This window comes from Ochotona curzoniae, unplaced genomic scaffold, assembly GCF_017591425.1.
Source record: "Ochotona curzoniae isolate NIBS_2020 unplaced genomic scaffold, NIBS_Ocur_1.0 contig_3819, whole genome shotgun sequence".
NCBI classification, from domain to species: Eukaryota; Metazoa; Chordata; class Mammalia; order Lagomorpha; family Ochotonidae; genus Ochotona; species Ochotona curzoniae.
The window spans coordinates 36,001,558-36,015,248 of NW_024466004.1; the positions used below are offsets into that span (position 1 = coordinate 36,001,558).

Consider the following 13,691-nt stretch of genomic DNA (forward strand, 5'->3'; position numbering starts at 1 on the left):
AAGTAAATGCTTTTCACCAGGCTACTAAGTCTCTTAGGATTTATTAAAAAAGACAATATATAAAATGTATTCATTCTCATTCATGCTAGTTACAATTCTGTCTGAAATTTTCACCTAAATACTTAAGTACACATTTAATAATATAAAGAAGTAAAATTAATTTAAATGGAAAAGCACAAAATCAAAATAAAAGCAAATTAAATTAACCTATGTCTAGTCTGGGTTAGATGAAGCCTTCCCATATTCACTCTTTTTCCCTTGAATCTTTTTTATTTTACAAATTTTTTATTTTTCAAAATAAGTGTCAAACTCCCTCTGCAATTATACCTGTCAAATAAACAAAGTAAACCTTTTAAAAATAAAATAGATTCTCTAAGAAACAATTGTTTAAGCTTTATATATTATAAATAATTATAACTTAAAGTGATTATTACTGGCTCTCAGCAGATGCTGTAAAAGTACTATGGATGAAGAATCATGTAAATTTTAAAGCAATGGTATACCGACTTACTAGTCATCCTAAGATTCATTAGTCCCACAACAAAAAAAATCAGTGTAAGAATTATGGTTTTAAAAAGCATTAAAGATGAGCTGGCATTGGGATATGATGGGTAGAGCCACCTCATCCCACAGAGTGCTGCTTAATGTCTTGGCTGCTCCACTCTGCATCCAGTGCCCTGCTAATGCCCAGAGAAAAAGCAGCAGCAGATCACCTAAGTACTTCAGCTCCTACCACCCATGTGGGAAACTCAGAAGGAGCATTTACCAAAAAGAAAAAAAAAAATTACTTCAAAATATAAATAAAAACGCGAGAAAAGCTAATTGAAAGTTAATGTCTCTTTTTTTTTAAATTAAATAGTATACAAGCTATTAAATATATAACAGTCTTTCAAAATGTAACTTTATCTTGCCAAGCAAAATATATGTACTGATTTATTTTGACAAGTACAAGATTAATGAAGAGTGACTGGTTAAGTTAAGCCAACAATTTTACAGCTATTCCAAATATTGTAATCCATGGTATTTAGAGTCTTGGCTCAGTATATCTATATTAACATTATTTGAGTTATTAAAGTCTATGTATTTTATATAGGTCTCACATAAAAATATCGTTATAAACCATAAAAGTAGTAATCATAAACTTCCTCTTTTGGGGTTGTGCAATGCTTTCTATCCCTGAAATCAATATAAGCTGTGTATTTTTTTTCCTTTAGCTCCAAATATTCACATCCTGATGATCCCCACATACCTGTCTTAAACCCAGTTCCTTATGCTTACAGTCAGTTCTGAACCTCTAATTGTTGAGGGTTCAGCTCTGAGGACTCTAAGACCACCTTGAACTTGTCATGTACAAAATTAATCTCATTATCTTTCCCTTAAACTTATTTGTTCTTTTATATTAGTTGCATTTATTTGTAAGGGGTAGTGTGAGAATTGACACACGTAAACAACATGGAATGATGAAATATCTACCCAGTCATGCTTCCAGTTCTATCTCCCCCTCCAATAGCACCCTTCTTCATGTCTAACATAGTATGGTGATTGTAGTTCACAACAACACATTGTATGTCAGACAGGTACTAGACACTTTGTAGGATTTTGAAAATATAAAGAAATGAAAGACATAACCCTTAGCTTCAACAAAGATCTCTCAGTGACTATTCCACGATATCTAGGTTCAGTTTGTGATATAGGGATTTTATGATATATATGTGTATCTTCTGATGAACCCCTTAACACTTCTTTATTAATTTCTTCAAAGAATTATCATGTCTTGGGGCCTCTACACTCTCATCCTCCTATTTAATATATTTAAGATGAAAACCTCCTGTGTTCTCTGGCACTTTGAGTATTTTCTTTAAAACAATACGTTGTTATAGCACTGTAACTCTTGGTTTATTTCCATTACTTCATGAACTTCTTGAGATCAAAGGCATTATTATATCCTCACAGTTTAGAACAATGCCTGACCAACAGGACATTTAATTCAGCAAATGTTCTTATTCCAGGCCCACAACTTATGTCATATAATCACAGTTAATAGATTTTTATGACTATGCTGATTCTTCATGGTTATAGAAATCTTTAAGTCAAGAAATCTTACTGTAAGTCTCTATCTTTATAAATACACATTTACTATAACAATGTACATCTTTTTCCACCCAGGATAAAAGCACTGACAATTTTTTAAAAACTAATATTTTTCTTGCTTTATAGCAACATAATTGGAATAAGAATACATAAAATAGTACTGAAAGTAATGTAACTTTTAAAGTAACATGTACTGACATATGTTCTCTATGCCTTTCATATGCAATAAGATGATAAGTAATACAATACTGTGGCTTTTATTCATACTCCAAACCCTGCAGTGTGTCATTTATTCCTCTTTGAAAATGACTTTAAGCCTACATAATGTACTCATGTGTCTACATTTGATCTTAGTCAAAAGGCTGCGAAGCAATACTTATGTGTATAGTTCCCTATTTATTTTATGATTGTCCTTTGTTCAGGTGATATATCACTATTATTTGTATTGTTTGACAAACTCTCACTATTATAAATCATACTGTGACAGCATACTCATAAGCAAAACCTTATATACTTCCATGTAGCTACAAGACAGATACTCAAAATGGAAACCATTGCCTCAGAACCATAAACTTTTAAAGATTCCACAATCTCCAGAGCATTTGTGCACATTTACATTTATTTCTATATTAAATTCTAGGAGGCATTGCTTATCACTTGTTACTCCTTCAAACTCATCTTTACACAGAAAGGAGAGTATATGTATTTTTTTTTTCTAGTGGTTTGAACAAGAGTGCTTGAGCCTGTGAAATGGCCAACTTTTAACACAGCTGTAAAAAGGGTTAGGAATAGAAGTAGTATTTGAGATGGTCATTGAGAATGGCATATTCATTTTTATTCTGGTTAAAAATGACAAATTCTTACCTTAACTATTAGTCCTTTGGAGTCAACCAGCCATATCTTTTTGATGGCCTTCTCCTTTGGTAAACCTTCTTTCTCCATGGCCATCACAATCAGATGTGCAATACCTAAAGCAGCCTGAGAAAAAAGTTTATGAATATAAAAACATTAGAAGCGTTCCACATGGTATTTCATCAAGGGTTACATATTTTTTTTTTTTTTTCATTTTTGTCCTTGCTCTAAAAGAAGTACAAAACGGGTGTCTGTTGCACTAAAGAGCTAACTATTTAGTCATTTATCCTGGGGTCAACTATTTTTTTTTATCACTTTTAGGTTAAGAAAAACAGCAATAAATCAATCTTCTAACAGCCACAGAACCATTAATACATGGCTTGCTATTTAGTCACAGAACAACCAGTGATGTCCTTGCTCGTTAGTATCTTTAATTTGACTAATACAATTAAGATATGCTCCAACAGGAAAACATTAAAGTTCAAATAATCAACTAGTCAACCTTGCTCATTAGACTGTGTTTTATTGTTAGGTCCAAGCTCCTCTAATTGCATCTGAAAGAACGAAACCTGGTCATTCTGATGGGAACTTAACCAATTAGAATGAATAGAATCATAGAATGAAACTGAAAAACAAAATCAGCATTCTGAGCATTTATTTACTCTCCTGATTTGCACAAAATAAACTACTGTGAAATTCTTTGCAAGATTAAGGAATCACTCCTGTTGGTGGTTGGTAAAATTTGTGATAATATGTGGAATTTCTATTATGTTCCCAGGGAGTAACAAGTGACAGTGTTGAACCATCCAATGATGAACACTTTTACCCTGCTGAGTGGCAAGAACTGGCCTATGTCATTCACCAAAGCTTTTCGTAAATTCAAAGCGATTTATTAAAACTAAATACAGCATCTAATGATCTATTAAAGAACTCCAATGTTAATCAGCTGTGAGTTAATCTGTATTTTTATTTCAATCTGAAAGTGAGTTTGTTATTTATATCCCAAGAACATTCATATATTCATGTTAAGTTCACATTCATAATAATAAATTTTACAGTTTCTTAAAATATATGCATGAAGCATTATCCCATTTGTTAACTTCTAAAGAGATTTTGACAGATTTCCTGCAACTAACATTTTAATTTTTACTTTAGGAATGAAATATTATTACCAGAATTTGATTTTCTACTTTTAAACAATTAAATTTTACCGAATGATAACAGAAAACAGTCTTACTGTAATACCCTCCAATGATATTGGTTATGTTGCCTATAAAGAACCATAACACATCATATTTCTGTAACTCAAACTAACTTTTTCTGTGGTCATTTTAGAAAAATCCAATTAACATGAACTTTTAAAAAGTATTTTTATACACAGCTATGTATGTCTGCATTGAATTGTGAGTATAAATTAAGAAAGCTCTTCCATGTGATGGTAGAGGATACTAAAAGATACAGTGACTAAATAATCAAGATTTCCATCTATAATCATATCTTAAGAAGTTCTTTTCTGCATGGCACCTTAAATATACATTCAATTCCAATGGCAGCATTTGACAATCTTACAAATTTAAAACTGTGAAAACTCTCCTGTACCTCTCTGCTTCAATCTCTATGACAAGCTAACATGCCTGACAACCCAATTTTGAATCTTTAATAATACCTGTAGTTGCAATATACAAAAAGATGAACAAATACCTTAAAACTTGATTCAGTAAGTAATTTAAGCTAATGATATATTCATTGGCTTAGGAAAACATAAGTATTATATAAGGCAGGTACCTCTCCAGCTCCTTGGAATAGTATTGTTTGATCAGACAGTTTGTTCTTGGTTATTCGAAGAGCTGCAAGGAGACCCGCAACTGCAACAGATGCTGTTCCTGAAACAGGTAATAAACATCCTTGAGCAAACCTCAGCCAGACGCTGCAAAATTCTAAGCCTTTACTCATCTTTCAAACCATTACATAAGAGATTCACTGATACAGAAAATAAATCTGAGGTTGTCTAATCTCATGCTTGCTAATGAGATGAAATTTTTCAGGCCACGGGCATCAAAATTTTAATATAGCAGCATATTACTATTCTAGAAAATTTCCTCTAAAGAATATCCCATACAGAAGAGGGACTACTGGTCACTTACAATTTTGGTTTCTGCTTGGAAATTAAAGCAAGAAATTTAAAACAGAAAAAAACATTACATAAATAAAATTGTTTTATAACTGTTAAAAAAACAAAAAAAAGAATATCCCATGATTTATTTCAAAGCAATTGGTAACAGCATGGTGTCTGAATTCTTACATGAATTCCAGCTCTACTCACTTGCCAACAGAATTCACAGAAATATCTCTGCATTTAATTTCCCTCATTTGTAAAGTATTTTCACTATGTAAGATAAAAGGATACTAACTGATATTAGGTTTTTCTACCTGATTGTTATTGGTGTTTTGAAATCTCTTATTCATTTCTTTTACACAAAGGAGACACATGGTAAAAGTCTGTAGTTAATGGTGCTGATGACAAAATTGATACATTTGTAAATTAACATTTTAATTTTTCATAGTTAAATGTTAATGTTTCAAAGTTAATAGACATGAAATTTAATTGTACAACATTTATTAATTGGTTTCGTACCTGTGACAATCATTGGTGGATCCCAAATACAATATATAAAACTAATGCAAAATTTGTTTAGGATAAAAATTGTGTTTGAAAATGAGTATATAGAGAGATACCAGACAAATGAAAAACACCTAATGTATGACTCAGTTACCCCACTTCTGGGAATATTTCCAAAGGAAATGAAATCTGCATATGAGAAAGTAACCTACAATAGTTGCAATAAGGAAACAACCTAGATGCCTATTGAAAGAGGAATGGATAAAGAAATAGCTACACATCTACTCTGTGGAATAGTATTCAGCATTAAAAAGAATGAATTCTACCATTTGCAACAAAATGGTCCCAACTGGAGACCATTACATTCAGTGAAATAAGTCAGTTGCAAAATGACAAATAGCATATGTTCTCTCTGAGATAAGGCAGCCTTCATGAAAAATACAAAAGCTCACTATATAAGTAAACATGTAGGTACACATATTCATCTAGAGGAACTATATAACGGAGGCTAGCATACTGAAAAATGAAGATACATTGCAGTATTCACCTTGACTCCCAAATAAAATGAGGACTCCCAATTTAACTGTTTAATATATTTTGACAACAGGATGCTGGACTTTCTACCACTGTCTCCACCTACAATGTCATGATACACTTAGCACAATGATAGTAGACTTAGGACTGTTGCTGATGGACTGTACTATTGTAATAATATGGGGGGAAACAGTATAGGGGAAGGGAATGGTTGAGGCGGAAAGGGATATCCCTGAGCCTATGGAACTGTTATCATGAAAAAAATCACAAAAACAAAACAAAACAAAGAAACTGTGCTTTCCTCATCACACCTCATAGGCATAGAAACTCTACCAGTAGTAATTATATAACTTCACCATGTAAACTTTCACAGATCACAGAGCAGTCTTCTTGCTTTGAACATAATTACACAGCTCAAGTTCTGAATGGGGTATGCCTGAAATAAAACTCTGCAGCATCTTGCAGTGTGTTCCAGCTGTATCCACATTTTCCTCCCCTACAGTGACATTCTACCTGTAATGTTTCCTAGGTCTCTCAGCTGGGAAGTAAGTAAAGTGTTAACTAAACTTTAATTCCCCTGTGTCATTCAACCACAGATTGGGATAGATTTAATGAATGATGATGATTAAATGATGATGAAATGTAATACACACCAAGGACCAATACTTTATCATCAGTGCATCTTCAACCCTTTCCTGTGTTTCTTTGTTGTATAACTAGAAAGTAATAAACAGGGTCACAATAAATAATAATTGTTTGAGGTCTGTATGTCCTGTGTGTTTTTTATTTATAAATGCAATGTATATTGAATTAGATGCTTTAAATTTTGAGTCATCATTACGAACTAAGTCTACATACATATGCAATGTATGAGGCAAGTCGTACTTTATGCTCCTTCATAATAAAATAAAGTCTGAACAAAAATAATCACTTTTGTCTAGATTCTGCATCTAGACAGAATTGAAATATCTGTTCCATAAATCTAGATATATTATTAGAGTTGTTAAATAGGCTGGAGATCATTTAAATTAAAAACAAAGAATCAGATATCCAGTTGCTAAATATACAGCTATTTAAAAAGATATATTAAGTTATGTCTGTCTCAGATTCTTTTGTAAAAAATTGTCCAGAAACTAAGGTGTGAGGAACTAAAATTCTTACCAACTCTGAGATTCCATGATTTATGAGTTCCTATGTCTTCTTGCAATATCACAAGATTTAATCAGAGCAGTCAATCAATACAAGTGTTTGTATTATTATTTATACATTAAGTAGAACTAGATGTTTGAGGGAAATATAAAATATTGCAAAATATCCTAAAAATAAAGAAGAAATCTATTTTCATACAGTTATGGTGTATCACTCTGTAATGAAATTCAAAAAGCATATTTTCAGATACATTACCCCAAACAGGCAAAATAAGACTATTTTATCTACACTTCATACCAGAGATGCAAATGTAATTCTTTCAGTAAGTCAGAAGGATTGAGGGCTTACACTTGAAGAGACTTTATAATTAACAGTAAGATACTAAAGAGACTGAATCTTTCTTCTATAATTGCCTGTACCTACAATGTCATGTTGTATTTAAATATCAGAATGCTGGACTTGCGCCCGGCGCGGTAGCCTAATGGCTAATGCCCTAGCTTTGCATGCATTGGGATAGCATATGGGTACTGGTTCTAATCCCAGTGGCCCTGCTTTCCATTCAGCTTCCTGCTTGTGACCTGGAAAAGCAGTTGAGCACAGCCCGAAGCTTTGGGACCCTGCACCTGCATGGGGGACCGGGAAGAAGCTCTTGGTTCCTGGCTTCAGATCAGTTCAGCTCTAGCTGTTGCCATCACTTGGGGAGTCAATCAATGGACAGAATATCTTCCTCTTCGTCAGTCCTCCTCTGTATATCTGCCTTTCCAAGAAAAATAAATAAATCTTTTTTAAAAAAATTACTTTGAGAAAAAAAAAGAATGCTAGACTTGTGATTATCTGTGAAGGATTATACTGTCTTTACAATGTGGGGGAGCACAGTACGTGCGGGGGGGGGATGGAGGGTGAGGGAAGGAATGGGGGAATCCCTATGTCTACAAAACTGTATCATGGAAAATAATAACAATAAAACACAAAAAGAAGAATTTATTTGATAATAACTCATTTACAGCTTATAATTTTTTAAAATCCTGGAAACTTCTATTGATATTCATATAATATTCCTTCAACAACAACAAAAGTCACCAGTTGTCCTATGTTTGTAGTGGATTTGTGAAGAGCATAGCAACAAAACCTGTTTAACTGTGATGAGCACAATAAGGAATATTAACTAACATTATATAATGTTAAACCTGTGTGTGAAATGTATGAAACATTAGTTAATCAAATGTAGTAATAAATCATATGTAAATAAAATTTCTTCTCTTAAGGAGCAATATTAAGTGGTATTTCACAATTTGTCTGTGAATGAGGATTGCTCATGAGAGTGTAGACAAGATAATATTCACAGCCCTGACCCCAGCAGTCTGTGAGGAGGAGAGAGGAGAGAGGCTGAAGGTCAACCAATCAATTCAAGTTCTGGACAGAGTCTAACAAATAAGGGGCTCAGTTGGATAGGCAGGTTGGTCTCAAGTAGCACCTTGAGGAATGGGACACTTCTCAAGTGTCCAAGCCTGAGCCAAAGAGAGCAGATTCGAGCACCACTCTAATGCTACCCTCTCCTCAGAGATGACAGCACCTCCTGCTCGCTCTCCTCTCTCTCTTCTCTCTCTTCTCCCTAACCTCACCCTCCCTATAAGGAACATAGAATAAGTATGATGGCCTAAGGATGTGTCCTCTGTCCTGACACTAGGAAACTCTTGAGGTCTTCTGGTACAGGAATAAAAGACTTAGGATTGGGTATATGTGAATTAGAAATGTTAAGTGCAGTTAAGTTGCAAAGTAGAATTTAAGCTAGACTGTTGTGTGCCTAAGAATAAAACATTAAAATGCAGGATCCTATCATGAAAGTCTCTTAATTGCGCTCCAGGCAACAGAACCATCACTGGAGCACCTGTGCTGGGGGACTAGGGAAAGATGTTCAGGAATTATCAGGAGGTTGAAAAAGGCAGGAAAAAGACATGCAGATACACAGAGACAACACGGACTCTTTAAAATAGGAGATTGACTACATAATAAGTATTCCACCAAATGCTGCTAAAGCAACAGAAAACAGCTTTTTTTATTTTCTTAAAGATTTTTTCTTTATTGGAAAGGCAGATATACAGAGAGGAGAGACAGAGAGGAAGATCTTCTGTCCGATGATTCACTCCCCAAGTGAGCTCAACGGCTGATGCTATGCTGATCCGAAGCCAGGAGCCTCTTCGGGTCTCCCACGCGGGTGCAGGGTCCCAAGGCTTTGGGCCGTGCTCGACTGCTTTCCCGGGCCACAGGCAGGGAGCTGGATGGGAAGTGGGGCTGCCGGGCATGCAAGGCGAGGACATTAACCACTGTGCCACCATGCTGGGCCCAGCTTTTTTTTTTTTTTTAAAGTCAATGAGACTTAAAGCAGGTAGCAGCAAAATTTTAGCAGCTAGGTTTCTAATTGGGAAATGGAAGCTCAGCAGACTTGAATAAGCTCAATGTCTAGCTAGCATGGTGAATGATAAGAAGTGATCATATTGAGGCAGCAAAACTCTCACAAGGTCTATTGGTAAAAGGCACTCATGCTTCTAGAAGTGGAGATAAAATATTTAAAAATAGGAAGTTAGCCTGTTGAAAAGTAGTGGCAATTCCTATCTGTTTCTTCTTCCAATGCTAGGTGACCCTGCAATATTTTTGAAGTCTGAAACAATTAAACTGAAGATACATCAAGAGAGGCCTTGGACTGTAAGATATCAGGCACAACTAGTGGACAGACAGCAGGAATAAATGAAAATTTACATGCTTAACATTGAGGTTCCAATATTTTCCCATTCAGCTCAAATAATACGGCAGAAAGCTAATATCAGGAGAGACTGTTCAAAGCTTTTCATGGGATCTTAGAAGTGTAAGAGAAAATATCCAAAGAAATTGACAAGAAGGTTCTCTAGAAAATGTCTTAAAGATCTAAAATCAATTTCTATCCAAAACATTTGATATTTAACATAGATTTAGATCACTAGTACAGAAAATTTAGGCATATTTTTGGTAGTATAAAATCTTTAAGCAATTCATATGTCAAAAAAAGGAAAAATGTTCCCATAAGGGTCTAGTGGAAAAACATTTATTTACATAGTACGGCTGAGATGGCTGCATAATTATTTTCATTGGCACTGGAATGCAATTTCTGTGCCCACAGTGGGGAAAGTATTACATCTGCGGGCATAATGGTAAAAATAGGAGGTTAAAAAGGTAGAAAAAGAATACATGGAGGAAATATATCTTAAAAGGACACAATTCTGGTAGGAAGAAATGTACAAATGCCTTGGTTATTTCTAGTCAGAACCTTAATAACTTACCAAAGGTTTTCTCTAGGCACAGAGTATACATCTTTTAAGAATATTTTTTAAATATTTTTTTGTTGTATAAGGCAATAATAACCTTAAATTTCCTGTGTAAAAATGAGCAGACTAACTATGTGCAGATCACATTTTGGGCCAGGTAATTGGGGTAAAAAGCTACCTATGTAATGTCTCCATAGCGGGGACCTAATGGGAGGAACTATTCCGCTGTGAATCCCCAGAGGTCTTTAACAACTCACTGTAATTGACCTTGATTTAGATATTGTCTCAGATTTCTGTGTTCTAGATTTTAATTCTGAAGAACATCTGTCCCTGGTCTCTTAATTCCTAATTTTGGTTAACAGAAATTATGATCCTGATTCCTAATTACTTTTTCTGTTTGATGATTTGGATTTAGCATTTCTTTTCTTAAACTGAACTGATTCCTATACAGACTAATCCCTTAAATACAAAGATCTGTTTCAGATGCAGAGACAGAAACACAGAGATACTCCATCGGTTGGTTCATTCTCCCAAATGCCTGCAGTGGTCAGGGCTGGAAAAGACTCAAGCCAGGAGGCAGCAACTCAAATGCACATCCCCCAAGCTGGGGATTGAAACCAATACGTGGGCCAGACAGGGATAGATATTTAACCCAATTTCTCTGATCTTAACCAATGTCTAGGGCACTAGGCTAAATGTTGAGAACCGCGATGCTGGTCTTTCTCTTTAAATGGACATTTCTCTGAGACACGCACAATCAAGAGACACACAGTATTGAAGAAAGGAAGGTATACTTTTGTTCAACAGTTTACTGGTAGCTATTTGTAGACCACTACGAAATGAATTGATTTAAAGAGATTTAAAGACACTGGTCTGTAAATTCAGTGTCTGTATTCACCCTGCCTACACAGTAACCTCAAGCTATGCTTGCCACATATTTAAACTGGCTAATAATTTCAAGGTACACCTTTTTGTTCCAAGTATTCATTTCTTATAAGTGAATACTCAAAAGGAAATTAAATATAAAAAAAGAGTAAAGCAAAGCTTAAATAATGTAAACAATTCTAAACCTTGGATCTTCATTTTTTTTACCTTTTGTATCATGGTCATCACTTTACCCTCAGCTTTCCATTCTACTCTCCCTCCTTTGCACAAATAGCCTAAAATATCTAATATAAAGAACACTGTACATCTTGTCTATTTAAAGTGTTTTATCTGATATAATGATTCATGTAAGATGATTAATTTCTTTTTTTTTCAAATGAAACAAAAAATCAACCCTTGATCAGAAGCCTCTTGGGTCAGTTTGTATTAACCTAATTAATATGTTTAATTTCAATTGCATTCTCAATATCCAATGATTGTATTCTTTTGTGTTTCACACTCAATTGACTATCTACATCTCCATATAAGTTCTCTTTTATTCTCCTCAAACTTTAGATCCTATTGTTTCAAACAAAAAGTAATAAAATCTGCAACTTTTTCCTATAGCCGACAAAATGAAAATACAGAGATTAAATAAACTGAACAAAATATACAGCTAGTGAGGGGTAAAGCAAATCAGCCTGTCTTCTGAATCTGTAATTCTAACCTCTAGATATAATTATGCTTTTCATTTTCTCTAACTACATTGCCTTCTTACATTTCTCCTAGACAAAACCCATGTTTCATTCTTGCCTCCTCCTCACCATCAAAAAGTAATAGTCCACTTCCCTCCATCTCCCTGGCACTTGCTAGAAGGAACCATCTTCATTTGCCTAGAGAACCTATGGCAATAGCCTTCAGATTTGCTCCAATTCTATCTTTTTCTCCTTTCTGAAGACAATGTGAACGATCTTTCCACAATATAATCTACCTTAGCTAACATAACTCCTTAGTTCATCTCTCTTCCTCTCCTTTAGAGTTGATCCTTTAGACAAACATTTGGCAAACTCCTTCATAAAGGACCACCGAATAAATACTGTAGGGTTATGAGACATGTGGTGTCTGCTCCAGACTTAATCCTGCTGTTGTACCATGAAAGCAGCTGTAAGCAGTACATATACAGAAGGGCATGGCTGTGTTTTGGAAAGACCTCATAAAAGCCGGCAGTGTGCTAGATTTCGCTGACAAGTTGTAAATTGCCAACCCTTGCTTCTGTCATATTTCACTCATTTATTCTGCTAACATTAAGCAACTGTCTGGGCTAAGCATTGTGTTAATCACAAGAGATACAGTAATAAGAAAAACACCTATATTCCTTGGCCTTAGATTGCTTAAAATTTAGTAGAGGAGAGAAATACTATTTTTTTAAAAAAAACTTATCATAGAAAACTGCTTCTGTGCTAAGTACCACAGGGGAAATATAAAGAACGCTATCAGAATTCATGAAGTAGAACTGGCCAAGACATAAGAAGGATTTTCTGCAGAATGTCAGATTTGAAGAGGGGAGGGAAGACTATTCCAGGAAGAAAGGCAAACAGTTGAACAGATCTTCTAATAGGAAGAAGGCTGGCTCATTTCAGGAATGAGAAAGGCTAGAATGAGTCTGGAGACAGGTAAGTGTACAAAACCACATTTGTGACCATTTTCAGATTTTCATCTTAAGTGCAGATATATCCATTATTTTATAGAAGGGATGAATTGATTTCTACAGGAAAAGGAAAATAGTTCTTGTTCCCTGCTGAAGCCTTAGTGCTTAGATTTGTATCAAGAGTAAATATGAGCAGATTTCTTACAAAAGACAAGTTTTTAGGAAAGATAACAGTAATTATGGTAATGATGGAGGAAAATTATTGCAAGACAAAAAATTTTTAGATGTATTTGGTGGGCAAAGCTACTGGGGTGAACATTCGACTTAGCAGGATACTGCATTTCATTCTGGAGTGTTTACGCCTGAATTTTGTTGCCTCCCAGTTCCAGTTTCCTGCTAATTTGCACTTTGGAAGGCGACAGATGATCTTCAAGTATTTGGGTCTCTGCCCCTCCCTGGGACCTATGGACTAATGTCCCAGCTGCTGCCTTCTGCCTGACCCATCCCTGGCTGTCCCAGTCATGTGGGGGAGTGAGTCAGCTGACTATATGTGCACTGTCTTTCTGCCTTTCTCCCATCTTCTCCTTTCTGGCTCCCAACTAAAAATGAAAAAATAAAATGTAAAAAGAAAATA

The 13,691-nt window shown here is 34.8% G+C and overlaps 1 protein-coding gene across 3 annotated transcripts in view; it reads right to left on the minus strand.

Moving 5' to 3' along the window:
- ME1 (malic enzyme 1) overlaps positions 1–13,691 on the minus strand; it is a 168,405-nt gene that overhangs the window by 17,106 nt on the left and 137,608 nt on the right. For all 3 annotated transcript variants that reach the window (XM_040983693.1, XM_040983692.1, XM_040983694.1), the window contains 2 exons: positions 4,729–4,826; positions 2,956–3,069 (listed from right to left, as the gene is read on the minus strand). In XM_040983693.1, coding sequence (XP_040839627.1) covers positions 2,956–3,069; positions 4,729–4,826 — 212 coding nt within the window. The remainder of the gene's footprint in view (positions 1–2,955; positions 3,070–4,728; positions 4,827–13,691) is intronic.